A 23,027-nucleotide genomic window follows, 5' to 3' on the forward strand; every position below is an offset into this window, starting at 1 on the left:
TACTCTTGGCCTGGACAAAGTTTTGGTTCAAGTACTCCTAACTACCAACATGGTAGCTCACAACTACCTATCACCCCAGTTTTAGGGGGCTTGATGCTCTCTTCTGAACTGTATAGGCATCAGGTATGTACATGGTGCAGTAGCTGCATGCAGGCTGTACACTCATACACTTAAATCTTTACAGTTTTAGTTGATTTTATATATATGGGTGTGTGCCTGAGTTATGTGTACTCTGTGTATACATGAGCTCATAAATGTCAGAAGAGGGCATCTCTAAAACTAGAGTTATAGATAGTTAGTTGTGAGCCACCCTGCTGGGAATTAAACCTGGAAGCAAGTGCTCTTAGCTACTGAGACATCTTTCAAGCTCCTTGATAATTCTTTAAATATCAGACATCATTTTAAAAGTTAGTCATTAATGATTAAGAAAGCAAAAGAAGGCTGGGCAGAGGTGGCGCATGGCTTTAATGCCAGGACTTGGGAGGCAGAGGCAGGTGGATTTCTGAGTTCAAGGCCAGCCTGGTCTACAGAGTGAGTTCCAGGACAGCCAGGGCTATACAGAGAAACCCTGTCTCAAAACAAAAACAAAAACAAAAAAAACCTCAAAATGTCTCTTAATACATGCATGTAATCAAAATGGTATAAAAACATAAAGGAAGAGGGGGCATAGGATAGGGGGTTCTAGGGAGGGAATGGGAAAAAGGGATGACACCTGTATTGTAAATAAATAAAATATCCAATTAAAAAAAAAAGAAAGCAGAAGAAGGTTTGGAGAGATGGCTTAGCTGGTGCAGGTGCTTGCCACCAAGCCTGATGACCTAAGTTTGGTACCGAGAACTCATATAATGGAAGGAGAGAACCAACTTCATGTGCATGCCATGGAACACACATATACACCCCAAAATAAATTTTAAAAAAAGTACAAATTGCCCCATGTTGACATGGTGCTGGCCACCAGTTCCATGCCTTCAGCATGATTTTTAAAAATCTTTCTTGGCATTAGGATTGGTGTTTGATTGTTTGTTTTGCATCAGTCAGGGTCTTATGTAGCCATGGCTACCCTGGTACATCCTATGTAGCCCTGGATGGCCTTGAACTTGCAGTTGAGATTGTCTCAGCCTCCCGATTACTGGAGTTGCTGCAGTGTGCCACCACATGCACTTTGAAGGAGATGCCTGGACTGCCTGCCATTTACAGATAGAAGCAGGTGTATGCTTCTGCTGGTGCCAAGAAAGCTTCTGTCTTCACTGCGGGATACATAGCAGACTGCTCCATGTTCATTTTCTAATTTAGTTCCTGTCATTTTCTTAAGTCCATGTTTCTTAAAGCTGCCTACTGGTAGTGTTCCATGTAATATACAGGCAGTGCACAGGTATATCTGGGTTTTCACAAGCCCCTAGGGATTTGAACTCCAGACTTCATGCTTATGTAGCAAGCAGTGTTACCTGCAAAGCCTTCTTCCCATCACTTTAATTTTAATTTAGTTAGGGTTTTGTTTTTTTTTTTTTTTTTTTTTTTTTAAGACTCTAAGGCATTAAGTATTCAAGATAGAACATTACCTATCCAAACAGATACATGAAATGCCTGGCAAACAGTGGAGAATGTCCGCACATATGTCAAGAGCCTATTGTATATACACATTGTTCTAGAACTGGGAAACCCGTAACCTTGCCCTCATGCGCATGGTGGATGGGGCTGCAGTTCCAGATACTCAGGAAGCTGAGGCAGGAGCATTGCTTAGGCCCTAGAGTTTGAAAACAGCCTGGGCAGCACAACCAGATTCTATCTCAAAAATCCCCAAAATAAGAACAAAACCCCTCAACTTCCTAAGTGATGAGGCTGAAAGAAAGACATGATGAGTTCAGGGAGGAATGTGGGTGAGATAAGGAAAGGGAAGTGACAGTGTGAGCACCGTAGGAAGGAGGACTAAGGAGAGATGAGGAAGGAGAGATGACGGTGACAGTATGTGGACGCAGATGAAACCCTCTTTTACTGATTTTGAATGCAGTGGACAACATGTAACTAGTTCGGTGGTTTCAGGTCTGTTCTTGTAGGGGAAGGCTACATTGTTAAATGAAAATTGCTCTAAATAGGAAGTACATAAATATGGGTGAGTTTAGAAAATTGAGTCTAGTGTTACTCCAAAATATTCTAAGAGTTTATTGTTATCTTCTTCTCATGTTTAAAAGGTTTTTAATTACATTTATTTCTCTGTGTGTACATGTGCAGACATGTGTGTATGCACATGTGTACATGTGTGTTTATGCATATGCATGTGTGTGTGTGTGCATGTGTGCATGGATGTGTGTGTGTGAGTGCCTGCATATGCTGTAGTGCAGGTGGGGTGGGGGGTCAGAGGGAACTTGAATTAGTTTTCTCCTTGTACCATATGGGTTGTCAGCCATAATGGCATCTGCCTTTACCCACTTAGCCACCCTGGTCCTCTGCTTACCTTTCTAGAAGATTAATTCCTGGCCTGGTATGATAGTTCATGGGTTAAGACACTCATCGTGCAAACCTGATAACCCAAGTTCAATCCCCAGAGTTGTCCTCTGACCTCCACATACATGTTGCAGCGTGCCTGCACCCACCCACACAAATATATACCATAATGATAAATGCATAAAAATTTAAATGAATTATTTCCTAAAGATTAATATTGACTGCTTTATTTTTATACTTGGAATGAATACATCTGCTTTACATGAAGGTTCATTTTGAAAGTTTGCCATCTTATGTCACGTTTTGTCTGGCACTTAATTTTTGTGCAGGTGGTAGGCAGCTTCAGAAGGTGTTAAATGTAGTAAAACTTGCTGTGATTTTTTAGGGAGGGACAGTCCAGTGTATAAGGAGCACCTTGTGACTTACAGAAGAGCTGAGAGCAAGCCAGAGCAACGCACCTCACATTCCTAGACATGCATAGCTGATGAGAACCCAACCCGCTCTTTCATGGCCCTGGACAGAGCTTTTACAATTGTCTCTTAATGTCTCCTAGGCACCAGCAGGAACCAACCAAGGACCCTGTCATCCTCAATGCCCTTTTGCACATTTGCAAGACTATGCACGACTCTGTGAAGTAAGCTGCTCTTAAAACTGAATTGTAATGTGGCCGGGATGCATTAGGGGGTGACATCTGTAAGCAGCTGCTACAAACAGCTCGACTTGGTCTAGATTCCTGAAAACTGGGCCTGAAGAGAGAGCACGAACTGAAAGTGCTCTTGCTCTCACGGTGGACTTGGGTCTGAGTCCCAGGACCCCACTGTTGGTTCACGATCTCATGTCACTCGAGTGCCAGGTGATCCGACATCCTCTTCTCACCTCTGCAGGCTTCTGTGTGCACATGGTGCATATGAACTCATACAGACTCACACATACACATTAAAAACAAGAAAAATGAAAAGAGATATCTGCTCACAGGGGCTGGGGGGATGGTTCCGTTGATAATGCACCTGTTGTGCAAACAAGAGGACCTGGGTTTGGATCCCTGGCACCCATGTAAAACCAGATGCTGCTGTGCACATCTGTAACCTCACTGGTAGGGAGGCAGAGACAGGTGGACTCCCCCAAGCCAGACCAACTATCAGAACCGAGAGGCTCCAGGTTCAGTGAGACCTTGCTTAGAATAGGTACAGCACATTTGACAAAGATGCTGGACATCAGTCTATTTTCTGCATGCATGTGCACACACACACTCCTATTGACAAGAACATTCCAGTCTATAGAGCAAGGAGTATAGGCCAGCCTTCAGAAGAAACATGAGATAGCACTTTTTTTTTTTTTTTTTTTTTTTTTTTTTGCAGAGAGGTTTCTGTTGGGAAGAAGAGGCTACTTTTGTGCAAGTGAACTCCAATTCTGTGTCTCCTAGAGATTTCTGGGAACAGTCAATATTGACAGCGCACCCAGCCAGTAGCATAGCCTCTTAGTTTATCTCACACTTAGCTTGCTACTTAACATGAAAATGACATAGCTTCCATTTCTTTATTTTTCTTAATGATTTGTTTATTCTATGTGAATTAGTGGTTTTGCTGCACATGTGTCTGTGTGAGGGTGTTGGATCTCTTGGAGCTGGAGCTGCAGTCAGTTGCGAGCTGCCTTTGGAAGAACAGTCAGTGCTCGTAACTGCTGAGCCATCTTTCCTAGCTTTCATTTCTTACGTTTGCTTTATGTGTCCAGGTTGTTGAAAGCTCAGGTCTAGTGCCAGGTCAAGCCTTTCCATCAGAGGATGAGCTATCCCCCTTTGCTTCTTAGGTTTTTGCGTTCATAATCCTATTCCATCCTGTAAGTTAGCTGTAGCTATTTTAGTCTCCAAAGATTTTTTGCACAGCAGCTTGATTTACTGGGGAGTGTTTTAAGGACTGAGAAAGTTGCTTTGAACGTCATCATCCAGGATGTACCCCTCCCTTTAATTTTAAATCTTTATGACTGTGCCTTCAAATTTATGAGTAGTTATAAAAATCCAAATGTTATCAGTATTACACTTTTGCCAGGTATAGTGGCAGACACTAGTAATCTCAGCACTTGGAAGACTAAGGCAGGGGGATCACAAGTTCAAGGTCAGACTATGTAGTGGGACTTTGTCTTAACAACAACGGTAATAATACATTTTCATAATAAATGAGCCCAGTAGATTTTAATTGAGCAAAACCAGAAATAAAAGCACATAGATACTTACATTTGCGGGGAAGGTAGTGTTTGGCTCCAGAGCCCTGCAGTGGGGACTGATAACTCTTAAGAACTTTACTCAAGGATCCAATTCCTTCTGCGTTGTTATACCATCCCTGAGCCTTGCTGCCCATCTTCCTGCTGGAAGGTGGCCTACCTCAGTTGTCCACAGTCCATGCCTTAAGGAACAGCAGCTTTCTCTGAGGGACAACACATGGAAGAGTCACACTTGACCTGTATTCACTTTGTCAGACCTAGCAATGAGGAAGGCTGGAAGATGCTGTCTTAAAGATTACAGGGCACTAAGCACGATGCAGTACACTGCTAAGCCCAGTTCTCTGGAGGCTCAGGCAGGAGGCAAGCCTGGGTCATATAATGAGACCCTGTCTCAAATACTAAAATGAAAGGAACCTAGGGCACATTGTATGTCAAAAGAAACTTCTTTTCCCTTATGACAAGCCAAACAAAACTTTCATTCCTGTTTATTTTTGTTCCTGGAGATTAAACCCAAGGCCTTGCACAGCACCAGGCCCTCGCTCTGCTACTGATCTCAAGCACCAACACCAAATTTTTAAAAACTTTAAAAATAAATTTGAGGAACTATTTGTATATATAATCAAAACTGAACCCAACAATTGGAAATTTGTATTTGTGTTAAATTTTCGTCAGTTATAAATGAGATCTGTTTTCAAACGCATCTAAAAATAAGGTAGGTTGCTGTGTGGAGGTAGGGATGGGTAGTCTCGTGAAAACCAAAATCGTGGGGCAGGGGGAGATGGTAGGCGCTTGACGGTGCTGGTGTGAGTGTTTGTTATCTTTTGGTGTGTGGTAGAATTTTTTGAAAATGAGAAGATGCCTGGTTCTCTCTGAAATACAAACTCTGATATTAGGGCTTTCTGCCTGAATTCCAAAGAAGAGAAAGTTGCCTTCTCTTGTACAATTGATAAACACACTTTCAGAATGACAGGGCATCTTTAGGGAGAGGAGACATACATTTGAATTGTGTTCCCTTTGGTTAACACTTCTATCTGAAGACAGGCAGCCTGTTGAGAGTTTCTGCATCTAGAAATTGCACAGGCGCCTCCCTCGGCTAGTTAAAGTGCCTGCCTCTGGTGCTTTTCTCTTCAGACAGCTACATTTGCTGCCCCCGTGTTAATTATGCACCATTATTGATTCTAGCGCTCTCACTCTTGAGGATGAGAAAAGGATGCTGGCCCATTTAATCAATGGATTTATAAAAATGGTAAGTTTGTGGGAAAGAAGCTTCAGTTCACTTGGAAACATGATGTAATGTTTATCCCCTTTGCGGAGAGTGGCTCACAGTGTATTCCCCAGTGCTTTTCATTTTTACCGAGATAAGATGGAATTAGAAATTTCCTATGTTTGCCAAGGCTCCCCAGGGGGCAGCAAGAGCCAGGATAAGCTGACTGTGGGAAAAGTCAATGGGGAGAGGTGGAACATGGAATTACTGGCTCATTCCGACAAAGTGTAGTTGAAGGCTCCTGGGGAGTGGCTGGACTTGGGGTCTCTTCCGCCACAGGACCTCCCATCTGTGTCATCTGTAGTTCCACCCTCTTCTCCATTGCTTTCTGTCCTGTACAGGCTTACTTCCAACCCTATGGCCTAGCAAGACGAGCTCTTGTATGTTCTGGGCCTGGAGCTCTTGGATTAACTTGTGTACTCGTTACATTTCTCATTTCTGTTATCAAATATCTGACACAAGCAGCTGAAGCAAAGGTTTCTTTTGGCTCATAGTTTGGGAGTGCAGTCCATCTGGACAGGGATGGTGGTGATGTCAAGGCAGAACTTGAAGCCACAATCTCTTTGTGCCCACAGTCAGGCAGAGAGAGAGGGCAGGGGACAGAAATGTTTGTGCTTAGCTCAATTTCTCCTTCTAATGTAGTCTGGGACCATAGCCCAAGAATAACGGTACTACCTACACTTAGGGTAGATCTTTTTATCTTTATTTACCCAACCTTGATAATCCTTGGTAAATATCTCAGAGCCTTGTTTCCCTGGTGGTTCTAAACTCAGGAAAGTTGACTGTTGTGATTAACCATCCCAGCTTGGGAGGCCTGAGAGACCCCTGGTGACTTGAATCATAAAGATCAAGAGAGGAGAGGAGAAAGCTGTTATGTGGATGTCAGGTGGAAACCCTGTCTCTGGGCAGAACGCCGTGTATTCACACCATATGAATGAATACTCGTCCATTTTATTCACAGACTGCTGCATGGCAGTTTTCCTCAGTGTAGAAGCATGGAGTAGCTGCTTCCTTTGTTCTTTTTTTTTTTTTCTTATTTGATGATTGTATACATGTGAATATTGTATTTTGTTCATATCTTCCCATCATCCTCTCTCATCTCCCCCCCCCCCCATCCCTCTACCCTTTCTCAACAAGTCTGGCTTTTACTTCCATGTCTTTTATTTTTATTTATTTATTTTTTTGTGACCTACTGAGTTTCATTAGTGTTCCTTGTATGAGCTTAGGTATGGAATTATTTACTAGAATGTGGGCTTATTACCGCGAAAGCTGACTCCCTCAGCAGCCGTCATCTGTCTTGTTCTCTTAGTTTGTTTGTACATCCGTGGATTGACTGGACAGCCAGTCTTCTCCAAAGGGTGTCAGCTCATATGTATGGCTCAATGGAGTATCCAGGAGCCACCTTGCTTACTTACCTTCCAAGGCTGTTGCTGGAGGACTCCGTTTTCTATGTCTTGTCATCTAGTAGTCTTGTTTTTAATCTCACGTAGTGCTGTCTTTCATGGGGGGTACAGTATGGAAGCTCGGGGTAACCCAAGGCAGTTTATCTTCTTCAGCTTTCTTGTCTGAAGGGTACTGAGTCACAGGGAGTCAGGTGTAAGCCTCACACCTACGGTGGGGACAGGAAACTGCTCTGAGGAGAAGGGGACCCCCCTACTGTCCAGCTGTTCATAAAGCTGAGGGAAGGGTGCCAGGGGGCTATGGCGGAGAAACTTCCTTTGTGGCCCTGGCTGCCACTAGGAGCTGCTGAGGTCAGGTCCCCATCAGGAAGCAGTCGGATGTGGCCTGTCTCAGGGAAGCCCCTGTGACAAATGGCTCCCAGGAACCCAATTTATGTTCTGTGAAAATTCCATGATTTCCTTCCCTTCCCAGTCTGGAAGATTCTATTTCTGCCTAACTTCTATTTTGTGCCCTTGGACTTCTTGTCCTTGTCACAGAGCTGGGCTGCTCAAGTGGTATTTCAGGTCTATTTGAGCTGAAGGGACATGAGACCTTTGTAGTCAGGGGGAGGGAGGGAGGGAGGGAGGGAGGGAGGAGAGAGAGAGAGAGAGAGAGAGAGAGAGAGAGAGAGAGAGAGAGAGAGAGAGAATGAGAATATGAATGAATGTTTGGGCATGCACATGTTTGTCTTCCCACTAATAACTACCCTGACTGTACCTTTTGCATTTCTCTCTCTCTTTGATCCTAGGTGTCCTTTGGCCGTGATTTTGAACAGCAGCTCAGCTTTTACGTCGAGTCCAGGTCGATGTTTTGCAACCTGGAACCTGTTCTTGTGCAGTTGATTCATGTGAGCATTCCTGACATGTATTCTTTCAGTGTGTGTTGATTGGTTATCAATACTCCACATACTCACTCAGTTTGGGAGTGTTCCTGTAGTTGAGGCTAGGTCTCATGTAGCCCAGGCTGGCCTCAAATTCACTATGTAGCTGAGGCTCACTTTGAGCTTCTGATCCTCCTACCTCTACAGTACCAGGCCCACACCCCAAGTGCTGGGATCAACTAGGTTTTTGTCTGTGATTCTTCAAACACCCACCCTCCTGGGCTGGAAAGATGGTTTTAGGCCCACAGCTTTGCTTAAGTTTTTGAGTGCTCATAGTCATTTTTCCTTTGTTTTTGTTTCATTGATTTTTTTTCTTCTTGTCTAACCTCCCCCCACCCTGCCCCAGGCTTCTCAGAAATCTGTATGCTCTCATTTCGACATGATAGAGACAAGAATAAAGTGGTCTGCACTGAGTCCACTGATGGGCAGGTAACCTGGAGGCCCTTGTCTCAGTGCTGTCTTGGTGTCTCAGTGCTGCATTCTGCAGTCTTAGTGACCCCTGAGTCAAAAAATAGTGATGGTAAATGGCTAACAGCTTGAAAAACATCAGAAAAAATAAAATAATAATAATAATAAATAATAATACCCACACACATATACATATTGAAAGAGAACCAGACTGGATGTGGAGCACAGTGGCAGCATTTATGTGTGAGGCTCTGGGTTCCATCCCTGTATCCAGCAGAGCAGACAGAAGTATGCCTCTTGTACAACTGTAACCACTTCCTGCTGAAGTGTGTGCGTGCTTCTCAGCACTGCACGGTCCCAGCCTTGGAATCCGATCACCTGCCATATCACTGTGCCTGTTTTCTATTTCTCATCTAACACACACACAGACACACACACAGACACACAGACACACAGACACACAGACACACAGACACACACACACACACACACACACACACACATTTGCTTTGTGTAGTACTTGCTTTCATCACTGTAGCTGCCAGAGTGTGGCTACAAGGGATGAAATTCAGTGTAGTTTTGAGTCTCGAGCTACATCACACCAGCACTTTGCATGACATCCAACAATTGCTGTCCCTTAGAATCTGCCCTTGATTGAAGCTCCCCGACGATGCCATGGCACACAGCTTGGAACCAAAACTTCTATCATTCCTTAATCGATTAATACCTATTGAAGAATAACACTCTGTATACACTTATTTCTTCCTAGTATGTTATTTTGCACAAATCATTCTAAGACATCAATCTAGAGACTTTATCTATAAAGGGGGGTTGCTCATAGTGCCCACCCCATGGGCTTGTAAGGATCGAATGAGCTCGTGGTGTGTATCAGCTAAATAACGAGTGATAACAGTTACTGCTGTAAGTATGAATGCCATGTGCTTACACTGCTGAGTAACTAGATTTGGAAGTTCCCTTGGAATGTGAAACTTGTGGAAGTGGGGTAACTGAGCCCTGGCTAGTCACTAAAGCAGAAAGAGTTAATTTGTCATGCTCATTGGTACACGTGACCAGCACAACAAGTGCCCTTTCTCCTGTCTTGAGGGGTGTTTGCTTAAGCCACGACAACCTAACCTGCCTAAGTTCAGCATCCGGGGCCACCCGCTTGGCCTTGTTCTGTGTCTGCTTCTTTGCACTGCCGTCCATGGAGCCCACATCCTAACCTCTGGGAAGATCTTGTGATCATTCAGTACCATTTCTGTTTTATTGTCTCCTCACAATCTAGAGTGTGAACCGGTTGGCAATGGAAACAAGGAAAGTCATGAAGGGAAACCACTCCAGAAAGACGGCTGCGTTTGTCCGGGTGTGTTCTAAAGACAAGTGCTCCAGACTTGGAGCTTCAGCGGGCCGCTGAGTTTACACATGGCTGAATGCTTGGTGGTGGGGCGGTGGAGAAGGGAGCTAAATGTACCATGATAAGGATGGCCGAGTGTGGATTTTCTAGATTTGTTTTTCCCAAGGACTTGATGGGCTAATCAGCTTCTGTACTGTTTTCAAAAGAAATGTCCAAGAAGCCTAATTTCAACACAAATACATCTCTATCTCCAGATCCAAACCTCTGTAAAATCTGAAACTTGCTGTGAAGCCATAAATGGACAGCTCCATACAATGACTGTGTTTCCTGTGTAAAGTTACTGAAGATGCTGTGCACAGTCACCTTCCAGTTATGCATGTATAAAGCACATAGGGATTCTGTCTTTAGACTTGGGGTCACCTCTACAGGATACCTCACTTTGTATTATATACACCAATATTCCAAAATCCAAAACTCTTTGAAGCCAGAAACACCTCACGTAAGGGATGCTCTCCCTCTGGTGTTCTGAGGTAGTTGAGATGTGTTTGTATCTCTGTGTGCCAACTTTGTTCTCTTGAATTTTTCCCAATATATTAATATACAAAATTTCTCTAGCAATATTATTTTCATTTAATATCCTCATGTCTGTTTAACTGGAAGACATAGTATAGTTTTTGCTCTTAGTCAAGATTGTATCTGAGTCAAAGTTCTATCCGGATGTCAGCTCCTTGAGTTGACACTCCTAATCATAGTAGAGTGATAGTGTTCCCACGTGTTAAAATGAAACCACACCCAAATGGTTATAGTGAAGGGAAGTGTCCACCCCGCCCCTTGTGTGTCTGCTTGGAGACATGTGCTGTAAACATGGATATCTTGGCTAAGTGTCCCCATCTCCCATCTCTCTAGGCCTGTGTTGCCTACTGCTTCATCACCATCCCGTCCCTGGTGGGAATCTTCACCCGCCTCAACCTCTACCTGCATTCCGGTCAGGTTGCCTTGGCCAACCAGTGCCTCTCCCAAGGTGAGTCTGTCTCTCTATCCTTGATGCCCCCTTGCTACATAGGAAGGAAGTCTGACCCAGCCACATCATCCCTGCGTGTGTGTACTGAGCGACACTTCGAATGAGGAAAGAAAACAGCAGCCAGGGAATATTTTTAAACTCTTCTCTAGTAGGAAGCACAGGAGTCAGGCCACACAAAGGCAGATAGAGGCAGATGGAGCAGTGCAGGTATTTTTTTATCCTGACTTTTTCCAGTCCATCTCAGGCCAGGTCGGGCAGCCAGACATCCTGGGCTATAATGCCCAGAGAGCCTGAGAAGGTGTGGCTGCTTGGCCACAGCAGTTCAGGGGTGGTTTTAGTGTCTCTGTTTATTTGTTCATGTGTTTGAACACCAGACACATGGAAATGGAATCTAATCTTTGAAGAGCAAATACCCTGCTATTGAAGGTGACACTCAATAGCACTCTCTGTGTAGCTCAGCACCATGGTGTTTGAACTCCAGGCTACTGCCTTCACCCCGACTTTAAACTACTGCTGGGCACAGCGATGTGGTGTCTGCTTCATGTTTAAAAATTCATCTGATGATTTTTGCTTGAGTCTAAATGTAGTCGCACTAAACCTTAAAAGCCCATCACTGTCGCCCTGAAAGCCACACAGAGCAGTTACTGGCCAAATAAATAATGCAGCCAATTACTGAGAAGGAGAGAGCTAACTATGAAGCTCGTGGGAACTGGCTGCTTTGTTTGTCTCTGCGAACATCCTCCCATCTCAGCTGCGTCTACAGTGTCGCCCTCCTCCTAGTTGAGTCTCTGGCTTGCCTTCATCCCACCCTGACCACATCTCTATTTTCAGACTATACCAGGGCTGAGTTCAGGGTCTTGAAACCCCCTGAAGACCATCTTAGGATGCTAGAAAAGGCTTAATTCCAGCCGTTTGTATACAAGGGTCCCCACATGGAAATAAGAACATGTTGGCATTTACTGCAACATCCTGTCACCCTGGAGCACAAAGAAGCCACCAAAGGCTTACACATTAGCGCTTCCCACCTAGAGGCGGCCCAGAAATGCCTGTGTGCTTTTCCTTTGATCCCTTACTCCAGATAACTTCTTGTCCTCATTTGTCAGTGGCTCAGAAGAATGTGTGTGCTTATAAGAAGGATGTGGGAAGACGAGAGGGAAGGAATACTTCCGATGGAGTGAATGGTCTGAGCAAAGGCTTGGAGAAGTAGGGCTGATTACCTGTGTGTTTGGCCACCAGCAAGGTGTGCTGAAGCCCTGACTGATGGTGGCTTTCAAGTCTCCAGGATACTGTGGGTCTGCCTCTGGTTCTGCCACTTTGAGAAATAAGTAACCTTGGACAAGCTGACCTTTATGTGCTTATCCATGTACAAAGCAGAAGTGATAGCAGGGTTCCATCAAAGTTGAGAATAAAGGAAGTTGTATCCTGAGAGCCAAGAGCTCTGGACCACTGGCACAGGGTAGGTACAGAGTTGGAATCTTAGCTGTCTCTACAACCACAGTGTAACGTGGCACTGAGTGTAGCTGTAGCTCTGACAGCACAGTGCTTTGGGAGTTTTGAGGGTCCAACTCTCTCTGGGTGTCTGTTGCTTTCTCTCCTCCTTCCCTCTTTGTCTCGCCTCTTCCTTCCTTGACTGTCTCCTCTGTCAATGATCTTTCAGTGTAGTCTTGCCTTGGCTGGCTTCAAACTCATGATCCTCCTGCCTCAGCTTGCAATTTGCTGGAATTATAAACATATACCTCCACAGCCAACCCTGCGGATTGATGTCTCACAGGCAAAACCTTGGGGAGATAAAATAAAAACTTCGGGAGAGCCAGTGTTTATTTCAAGATGGCTGAATTGGGCTTCAGATTAGAGAGTGTGCGGCTCAGTGCAACTGAGTGAGAAAGCCAGCAAGGCCCAGGGCTGTGAGCAGAGCCAGCTTGTTGTCATCACTAGTGACAGTGTCTCTCCTCTTCTTAGAGTTCTCTGCCCTTCTTGTAGTTTTATTTCTATTTTTAAGTTTTCCTTTGTTCTTGAGATGTTAATACAAATGTACAGTGAAACACAATCATGTCGACCCCCTATTTCCTCCCCCCCCACACAACATGTTCCTCTTCCAACTTCGTGTCTATGTTTGTAATAGCCCCCAGGGTCCAGTTGATGCTGCTCATCTGTGCATGGGTTTGGGGACACCCACTGGAGCATGGGAAACCTGCCATGTCCTATCTGGAAGACAGTTTTTCTCAGTAATCCTCTCCATACAGTCTTTATTTTTTAAAACTTTGTATATTTTAAACCTACTATCCTGTGTTTTTCCCTTCTTTATGAATCTTGTTAGTTATGGGAGAATTTAGTACAATGTATTTGATCACAGTCACAGCCCTCAGCCAACACCTCACAGAACCACCCCTCGCACCCAGCTAACTATGCTCTCTCGTTTCTCGTTCTTTTATTAAACCTATCAAGTCCAGTTTGTGCTGCCCATATACTCTTGGATTGCGGCCATCCACGGAGTGCTGTTGACTTTCTGTATCACATTCCCTCCTCCCGAAGTTCAGAGATCCTTGTGGGAGAGAGGGGCAGGGTGTAAGAAATAGAGTAAGTCAGAGGCGATAGAGGATACAAGGGAAGTGTTTCCCAGACACAACAGGCAGTTGTACATATGAATTCAGAGTGTCATTCATAGCACCTGCCTGCATGGGCCCAGGCCAGACAAAAACTCAGCCTAGAGAAGGGAGGCAGGCATGAAGCCACAACCCTGGCTGGGGAGCTGCTGGCCACTGCTAGTATCTGGGGGAGGGAAAGCCAGCTCTTTCCCGTCCTTTACACCAATGTGCAGCCTCTTTTCATCGGTGCTCCCCAAGCCTTGGTGGGGACTGTGGCAGTGGGTGTGAGGTATTGGTGTAGACATTTAGAGCTGAGCACTGGGCCTCTTCTCTGTGCTCTGGTCAGCTCTGCCTTTCTGCCTTTATTGCTGCTCACTGCAGGAATGGAGCTTCTCTGGCCAAGGCTAAGAGCAACCCTGGTGTCTGGGTGTAAGCATGACTTTTTATAAGGCAATTTGACAGCATGATGGGTTAGGAAAATAACAATAGCAGGCTGTACCTTAGGGCTTGTGACCGCCCAACCATGGGCTTTGACGATTGTTAGAAGTGTGGACACAGCAATATGCTTCTTCAGGGTTGGTAGATATGTAAACTAATGCAATTACTTGGGAAATCAGTTTGGAGGGTTCTCAAAGAACTAGAACTGCCAAATGAGCCAGCAGTTGGCTCTTGGGATATAGACCTACTATAGCAGAGGGACTGTCAGTCATCTCCATGTTCACTGTGGCCTTGCAATGGGGTTTTGATGTAATGGTAGAGAGAGAGTAGATGGCCTAACCAAAACTCACTAGTTAGGAAACTAAGTTCGAAATACGATGTTTGAAAATTTTTCAATGGAATTATCTTGCATGGGTGGATAATACTGCTCCCAAATTTGTGTCACTTAACCCTACAGTGCAAGGCATGGGATACATCCCTAGGAGTTGCCATTCAGGGAGGCTCCAAAGGTCTCTAAAGCAATACAGGCTCTTACCAGTGTTTCTGCTACACATCATAACTCCATGGTAAGACTGTTGCTAGAGACACCTCTCACTGACTGTAGATACAGAGAAACTGATCTCTAACTGACCTGAAGACTTCCTCGTTGCTGGGTAGCTTCCATAGTGCTAGAAGGTTCTGTGTAGGCTGCTGTAGGAGAAAAGACCTCAGTGATCCTACCTACCACTGGACTGTGCGTGCTGCAGTAAGTATTATTGACTTGCCATGAAAGGTGTACCCACGTGTGCGGCAGCGGCTGTTAAGGGCAGACTTGAGGCCTGCTCTACAGGAGGGAGTTTCTATTAGTTAATTTCATACATCTACACGATGTATTCTGCTTTCTCTCACCCCACCCGCTCTCATTCCCTTCTTTTAACTTGCATTTTTTTCAGTGTACTTTTTAAAAATGTCAGTGCCAGAGCTTAGTTCATATACTCTGTCTCTGGTAAACCATACTCAGCTCCTGTCCTCTGCCCTCTACAGACGACAAAGCAAGGCCAGCTCAGTCCTTAGCCTGTCTCTGATCCTAACCGTCTACTAATTGCTTCCCAACCATTGTTACTAACTAGCAAATAGGTCATTACTGCCCTGCCTTTCCTTTTCTTCTTCCAAGCCATGAGGCCTTACTTTCAGTTTGCTGTGGTAGCAGGGCTTCTGGCATTGTGTCCACCTCACCTGTGTTTTGAAGGGGCTTCACAGATGAGTGGTAACTTCATGACAACATGAGTTAATTCTATTTTATAGAATCCCAGGATGGCCTCATACTCACTTGGCTGAGGATAACCTTGAACTTCTGACCCTCCTGTTTTCCCAGTGCTGAGATTGTGGGCAACACCCAATTCATGAGGTACTAGGGATTGAGCTCAGGATTTGTGTATGCCTGGGATCACTCTGTCAACTGAACTACGTCTTCAGCCCCACTTTGTAAGATAGTGATAGAAGAGCCAGGCATGACAGTCCATGCCTGTGACCCCAGGATTTTAGAAGCTGAGGGAATCCTTGTTCAGGCCAGCCTGGGCCACAGAGTAAGCCCTGTTGAGAAAGGAACAGTAAAGACAAATGGCAGCAAACCTCTCAGAGCGAGAGGCTAAGTAGTAAATAGTGGCATCTGTGAGGAAGACAGCCTCACCCAAGTCTTCTGTCAGTGATTTATTTATATTTATTGTGAAATAAAGCACAGTAGGTCCTAGCATGTGCTTCTACCTGAGGGCAGATTGGCTGGAGCTGCAGTGTAGGACAGCATGAGGAACCTGGGAAGCATAGAGCAGACACCACAGCAGGGCTACTGTTGAGAGCAGCTGGTGTCTTTGCACCATGACAGGACAGGTGGCAGTTGAGGATGCAGCCAGACACAGTGGTAGGCGGGAGGAGGGCTTCTGCATTTCCCCTTTGTAGAAGGTGAGAAGCAGCTTTTGAAGGAGAAAACTGTTTCCTATCACTTGCTAGACTCTCAGCATCTGTGGAGGCCACAGTTGTGACTCTTGTGAGGAAAGTGTCCATCCAGTGCAGCGGGTGTGGCTGTGTCCCCATCCCTGAGGCCTCTTTGGTCAGTTAGAGCTGGAACAGTTCACAGGTGGTCAGTGGCATGAAGCCTGCATCCATACCTGAACAGACAGGACCCTTCTGCCGTGGGAGTATGGTGACCAGGGATGAATGACAGTTGCTGATGGAACCTCAAGAAAGAGGCACAAGTGAGTCTCAACTCCAGCCATGGCCTCTGTCCTCCTGCTGGCCTTTCTTGCTCATTTTTTTTATATGCAAAATGTTGTACCAGAAACGAGGATATGTATAGAGCTCCTGCTCTGGTGAGGGAGAGCCAGTCTGTTGACTATTAGTTCATAGGGCAGTTCGTAAAAAATGTTTTTCAGTGTGTACAAGCGGCCTCCTAGAGCAGAAGGGAATGAGTTGTCTGAGAAGAGCCAAAAAGCTTCACAAAACAGATGGCACTGGGAACCTGGGAGGGAGGAGCGATCCGGGTACCCACAGTGCACTCAAGGGCATCCTAGAGACTGAACTCCTGGCACAGAAAAGGCCCGGAGGCCAGAAGCAGGACAGTCTGAAGGGGTGGGGAGATGGAAGTTAGAAGATAGGCTGAGGCCTTACTGTGGAGAGTGCCAGACTCCCAGCAAATAGCTCATGCTGTTCTATGTGTAGTACAAGGTCAGGTGCTTGTCTCCATTTTACAGGTGAAGAGAATGAGGCTTATGGTTTGCCTGTGGGATCCTGCCACAAGGCCTCATCTCTCATGGAGGCTGGAAAGCACTATGCTATTAAGAACAGTCTCTTCATAACAACACATACGTTCCTTGCAAATCTGAGAGGCATATGGTACGGTAGTTATCATAGTATTTTATACGCTATATTGATATACTGACTATTTTGATACACTTGTGAAAAAAACTCCATATGTGTGTGTATATGGTGTATGTGTGCATTTCTGTGTGTGAGTGCAGGAACATACACATTCTTGTCTTGAAGGAGGGTCTTTTGCCAACTAACATAGGAGCATTGGCTGGGCTATGATGCTGGGCTTTACACGGGTGCTAAAGATATGACCTCAGGTCCTCAGACTGCATAACAAGCACTTTACTCAAGGGTTCATTTCCCCAGGCCTGGTTGGCTTTTGTTGTTTGGTTTTTGTTTAGTTTGGTTTTTTGAGACAAAGTCATGGGTAGCCTACGCTGACCTCAAACTTGCTGTAAAGCCAAAGGTGACCTTTAACTCCAGATCTTCCTGCCTCATCTCCCCACGTGCTGAGGTTGCATGCGTGAACTGCCATACTTAATCCCTAGTGCTTAAGGAAAACTAGGCTTGCTATTCACAGACAGAATGCACAGCCTTCTGGGTACTTTGCATGGAGGACAGAAAGTCCCTACCCATGCCCACAGATATGAGGTAACTTGTGAGCTGAGCAAGCCTGGCTCAGTGCAGAGCCCTGGACACTCTGAGATGAGAGTGTGGATTGGACACCCTTTGGAACTTTGGTTTGGTGCTGATGAAATTGGAACTAATTTGTATGTCTCCAGCAGACCTTCACATTAAATATTGATATCCAACATGAACAGAAAGGGCATGTTGCCGAATCCGTGTGGTGAGGACAAGGTTGTATTAAGCCGTCATCGGTAACAATTAAGCCATAATGAATATGCCACTTAATTGTCTCTAGGCATTTGTACTTCAGTAAAGCTTGCTCTTTTTGGCATCATTGAAATAGTAGCCCTCATGCCCTCAAACATAATTGCTTTAAGAACAGATTCTGTGGCAGAAGCACAGGTTGGCTGTAACAGGATTAAACCTCCGTGGCCCACTGACCTCTCGAGCCTGTGGCCTTGTCAAAGTCGTCTTCAGTTTTCAGGATCTGGTGCATGCTCATGTGAGTGTGTGTGCATGTGTGTACATGCTTGTGTCTATAAGTGTGTAAATGTACCTATGTGTGTATTCTTGCATGTGGAGTCCCAGGTCAGTATCAGGTTTTGTTCCTGAACCATCACCTTACTTTTTTGAGGCAGGATCTCACTAGCCTGGAATTCATTGATTTTGCTAAAGTGGCTGCTGTTAGCCCTTTGGGTGGGGGAGCTGTGTCATATATCAGATATCCTGCATGTCAGATATTTACATTACAATAGATAACAGTAGCAAAATTACAGTTATGATGTAGCAACACGCTTTTTTTTTCAAGACAGGATTTCTCTGTATAATAGCTTTGGCTATGCTAAGACTTGCTCTGAAGACCAGGCTGGCCTTAAACTCACAGAGAGCCACCTGTCTCTGTCTCCTGAGTGCTGGGATTAAGAACACTTACCACCACAGCCAGCAGCAACAACAACAACAAAAAATTTTGTTGGGGGTGGTGTGTGTCACTACAACATGAGGAACTGTATTAAAGGGTCACAGCCTTAGAAAGGTTGAGACCCATTGTCTTAGAACATGAAATCCTATTGTTGAGACAGACTGACTTTGGGGATAGGTACAAAACAGAAAGTGGATTCCTGGGGCAGCCATGCTCCAGGAGAGGCCCTGAGGCACCACATGAAACAATGGTTACGGTAGGGTTGTCTGGAGACCTGGGACCCTAGAGCAGGTCTGGCCTCTTGGGGGAGCTTTTCTTGGACACTTGTGCTCTGTTGTGCAGACCAGGATCCAGCTCAGTCCCCACAGAGTGTGATGTACTTGTCTTAATGCTGCTCTTCCCTGGGACCTGGGATGGCCTCTCTTAGACAACAGGGACCCAGGATAATTTTTTCCTGAGTCAGGTTCTCATCCACCACAGGCTGGCCTTGAACTCACCATGTAGCCAAGGAGGACCAGGGAAGGGAAGCAGAAGGGAGGTGGGGAATTGGAGCAGCAGCAAATGTCTGGAGACTCACTGTGGGCCAGATGCCATGCTGAGGTGCAAGGTGGGCCTTCTCTGTTTTCTCTTTTTTGAGGGAGAGCTGTGGCAAGGACCCAGGGTCTTACGTGTCCCAACTGGCCTCAGACTAGGCATGTAGCCCGAGATGAACTTCTGATCACCTGTCTCCACCTCCTCAGTGCTGGAATTACAGGCATGTGCCACCACGCTTGTTTTATGCAGTGCTGGGGGATTGAACATATAGCTTCTTACATGCCCGGTAAACATTCCATCATCTGGGCCATGCGACCCAACCCAGGAGAGCATTCTTTATGAACAAGAATCTGGTTCCTTCTTGTTCATCTTTTCTTTTTTAAAAACACATGCGGTATATTTTCTCTTGAAGGTAGTGTCTTCTGTGGCTTTTATAGCTACAGAATAAAGTGCTCTGTGGTATTAGTATTAGCTGGGCGCAGAGACTCACACCTGCATCCCCACCAGCTAGAGGCTGAGACAGGAAGATGGCTTTAACCTAGGAGTTTGGATCCAATCCAGTCTGGTCAACATAGTGAAGGCTCCCATCTGTTAAGAATTTTAAATGTTACAGTTTTGTGTTTTGTTGTTGCTGTTGTTTTGGTTTTTTTTAAAGAGCCAGTTTGTGATGTGGACAGGATCATTCAGCTCTAGACTGGGGAAAACCTGTTTTCACTTGCAGACATTTTTTTTTTTTTAAACTGAGTATTGTTTACTAAGCGGACATGGAGAAGTCTCCCAGGCCTTTTCTGTTTGGGGTGCGCCTTCTGGGAATGGAGTAAGAATTTGCCTTGGAACATGTCTGCCCTTAAATAACAGACTTCCTCCTTTACATAGAAACTGGGTGTGGTGAGGGAGAAGAGCCAAGGACAAAGCTGCTGCCACTTTAATGGGTAATGATAATAGACGTTCTGTGGGGCGCTCAGCACCACACGCACACGCACGCACGCGCGCACGCACACACACACGCACACCCACACACGCACACACACACGCACACCCACACGCGCACACATACACACGCACACGTGCACACGCACATACACATACACACATACACACACACGCACACACGCACACGTGCACACGCACATACACACACACACATACACACACATACACACACACGCACACACATACACACACACATGCACACCCACGCGCACACACACGCACGCACACGTGCACACGCACATACACACACACACATACACACACGCACACGTGCACACGCACATACACACACACACACATACACACACACACATGCACACCCACACGCGCACACGCACACACGCACACACATACACACACATACACACACACACGCACACACACACACACAGAGAGAGGAAAATAGTAATGGTCCTCCAGGTCGTTTGGAGCGGAGTTTCAGGTCCCACTGTGAAGTGCTCTGCTCAGGATCTTCAGAAAACGTTTCTAGGACAGCAGAGTCACCAGGCATGGGTACAGTGGACTTCTCTGCAGGAGACAGCCAGACATAGTGGAGTCCTGGCACCTGCCTCTGCCAGGAAGACTGGGAAGCGGGGTAATGTCAGGAATATATTTGTTGTTGTTGTTTTATTGTGGTCAACTTAATTTGAAATAATTGGGCAGATTTTCTTATATATTTATTTTTTTCTTTATTTTTGATAATTTCATGCACGTATACAATGAAATATATCTAATGCCCTTATTTTCCACCTGATCCCTGATCCCCAGGTTTGTCTGTTTGTTTGTTTATTGGTGACCAGCGGAGTTGAGGTAATACTACCCATATGTACATGGATGTCGACATGGAGCATGGGGAACCTCTGCTCACAGCTATCAACTGCCAGTAGCATCTCAGTAAAGTTCAGGGCGTGGAGATTCTATGCTGGGCTTTTGACTATCTTGGTCTTATGAAGGTCTCAGGCAGGTAACACAGCAGCTGTGAGTTACAGTGTGCCGGCCATGTCTTGGCCAGAAAACAGCATCTCGCTGTGCCTTTTCCCATCCTCTGGCTCTTGCATCCTTCCTGCCTCGTCTTTCAGGATGTTCCTGAGCCTTGGTGGGTGGAAGTGGGGGTTCAGTATAATTGTTTTATTTAGGCTGAATGCCAGCCCCTTTTAGCACTAACTAGCCATGCATCTCTCTACTGCAAAACAGAAGCTTCTCTGACCAGATAAACGGGTCTTTGGGCAGAAAGACAAATATTTAGAAGGCAATTTGGCAGCATAATCATTTAAGAAAGTTAAGATGCTGATTCTACCATAGGGGCTGTGACCTCCCCTGCCATGGGCTTGTGTCCAGGATTACATGAGGCATGAAATTCTTTCCTGGGCAGCAGGCCTCAAATCTAATTTTATTTTATTTATTTTTATTGTGTATGTGTTTGCAGGGTGTGTGTGTGTGTGTGTACACGTACGCACGCACGTGTACAGGTGTGTGTGCCGCAGTAAACGTGTGAAGGTCGGATGACATCCCTTTAGTAGTGTTCTCTCTTTCCACCATTACATGAATCTCAGGAATGGAGCTCAGGGCTTTTTGCACAGCAAAAAAGTGTCTCCACACTGAGCCGTCGAACTAGCCTGAGCACTTAGATTTTAAATGTACAGTGCAGTGATGTTAAGACCGTTCATAGTGTTGTACAATGGCATCAGGGTCTGAGCCAGGTATTCCCAGATTCTTGGCATTTTATTTAAGAAAAAATAAGGGAGACTCAGTTTTCTGTAAGGGTGAGGCCCCTGGTGGGTTGACCACTCTCCAGTGAAGGCCATGTATCCGAGAGTATACCGGCAGCCCCGACTGTACTTGATGGGTTCAAAACGCAAGAGGACACAAAGCTGGGTGGATAGGGAAGGGGAGGTGCATCTTGGAGAAGTCAGGGAGTGGATAAATATGATCAAAATACCTTGGATGAAATTCTCCAAAAACATTAATAAAAATGAGGGGAAAAGATGGAATAAAGGCACAGAGATTACAGAGCAGGAAGAACACTGTCTAAAATGATAGACAGTACAGAATGGAATGGGACACACTGTCAGGACTGACAGGCAGCTGTACAAATAAAGATACTCAGTGACTCAGGTTGCTGTTTGGTGCCTCCTTTTATGGGGCTCAGGAGGAGGAGTTTGGTTGCTGAAGAACATGGTTTTTTGGGTGGGTCTCTATTTTGATTGACAGATTATGTTATATAACCATTCTCCTATGCACAGTTATGCATAGGCATAGGGTAGTAAATGGGATTTCCCATAGGAGCTCACTTTGAGGACACAGGTGGCCTTATTGCGTATGTACTTGAAATTAGCTCAGGCCAGATCCACCTTCCTACTTTTCCATCTGGACATGACTAGAGTAAGACTGAAAGAGCTCTCCCTAAGTCCTTAAGGGGAAGAGAAACCTCTGCATTGTCAGAGTAAGGCATCTATGCAGGAGGGGCTCAAGGTTGCAGCTGGCTGCTGCTAGGTGCATCATTGGCTGCTGCTAGGTGCATCATTGGAGAGAGGTGTGTGCACGCATATAAGAGCCTTGGGCTGCTGGGTGCATTAGCAGAAGAGGGGTTGGTTTGTGCCTGGGCCAAACCAGATGGAGGACACCCAGAAGCTGTTCCCTCCTTTGCTTGCCTGCTTCAATATGGGGGTGCTGGGAGAAATGACACACTGTAAACCTTCTTAGACACCCTGCCCTAGCAGAGCAGCAGAAAGGATCTGTCATTCTCTAAAGGGGAATCTTTCCTTTAGAGACCTAGAAAATGAAGCAGGCTGAATTCAAAAGTACCTTCCTCTTTTCTAGCTCCATACTACCTCTGTTCTCAACATGATTGAGGTCAGCCGCTCCCGTAATTCTAGACCAGAGCATGCAACAGGCTCCGGGGCAGTCGTGCTCATTAATTAGCTCACCGGTCCCTTGGCCACTTTTATGACATCAGCTCTTGCTCTCCATCTTCCCCCTTGTGTGTTCCCAGTGCCCAGCCCTGTGCCGCAGCAGCAGATGCTACTACTGCTGAGTAACTCTGTTAGGGGATGTGGGAACCAGCTTGGCAGGGAAGCTTCCAGAGCTCAGCACACCTCACAGGAGGCTCCCCGATGAGTCC

At 45.6% G+C, this 23,027-nt stretch overlaps 1 protein-coding gene across 1 annotated transcript in view; it reads left to right on the forward strand.

Moving 5' to 3' along the window:
• Nucleotides 1-23,027, forward strand: part of Vps35l (VPS35 endosomal protein sorting factor like) — a 99,889-nt gene that overhangs the window by 56,966 nt on the left and 19,896 nt on the right. The window contains exons 22-26 of the mRNA XM_034494052.1: nt 2,996-3,076; nt 5,842-5,905; nt 8,112-8,210; nt 9,937-10,014; nt 10,912-11,026. Of these exons, the coding sequence (XP_034349943.1) occupies nt 2,996-3,076; nt 5,842-5,905; nt 8,112-8,210; nt 9,937-10,014; nt 10,912-11,026 (437 nt within the window). The remainder of the gene's footprint in view (nt 1-2,995; nt 3,077-5,841; nt 5,906-8,111; nt 8,211-9,936; nt 10,015-10,911; nt 11,027-23,027) is intronic.

This window comes from Arvicanthis niloticus, chromosome 1 (assembly GCF_011762505.2).
Source record: "Arvicanthis niloticus isolate mArvNil1 chromosome 1, mArvNil1.pat.X, whole genome shotgun sequence".
In the NCBI taxonomy this organism is placed as follows: Eukaryota; Metazoa; Chordata; class Mammalia; order Rodentia; family Muridae; genus Arvicanthis; species Arvicanthis niloticus.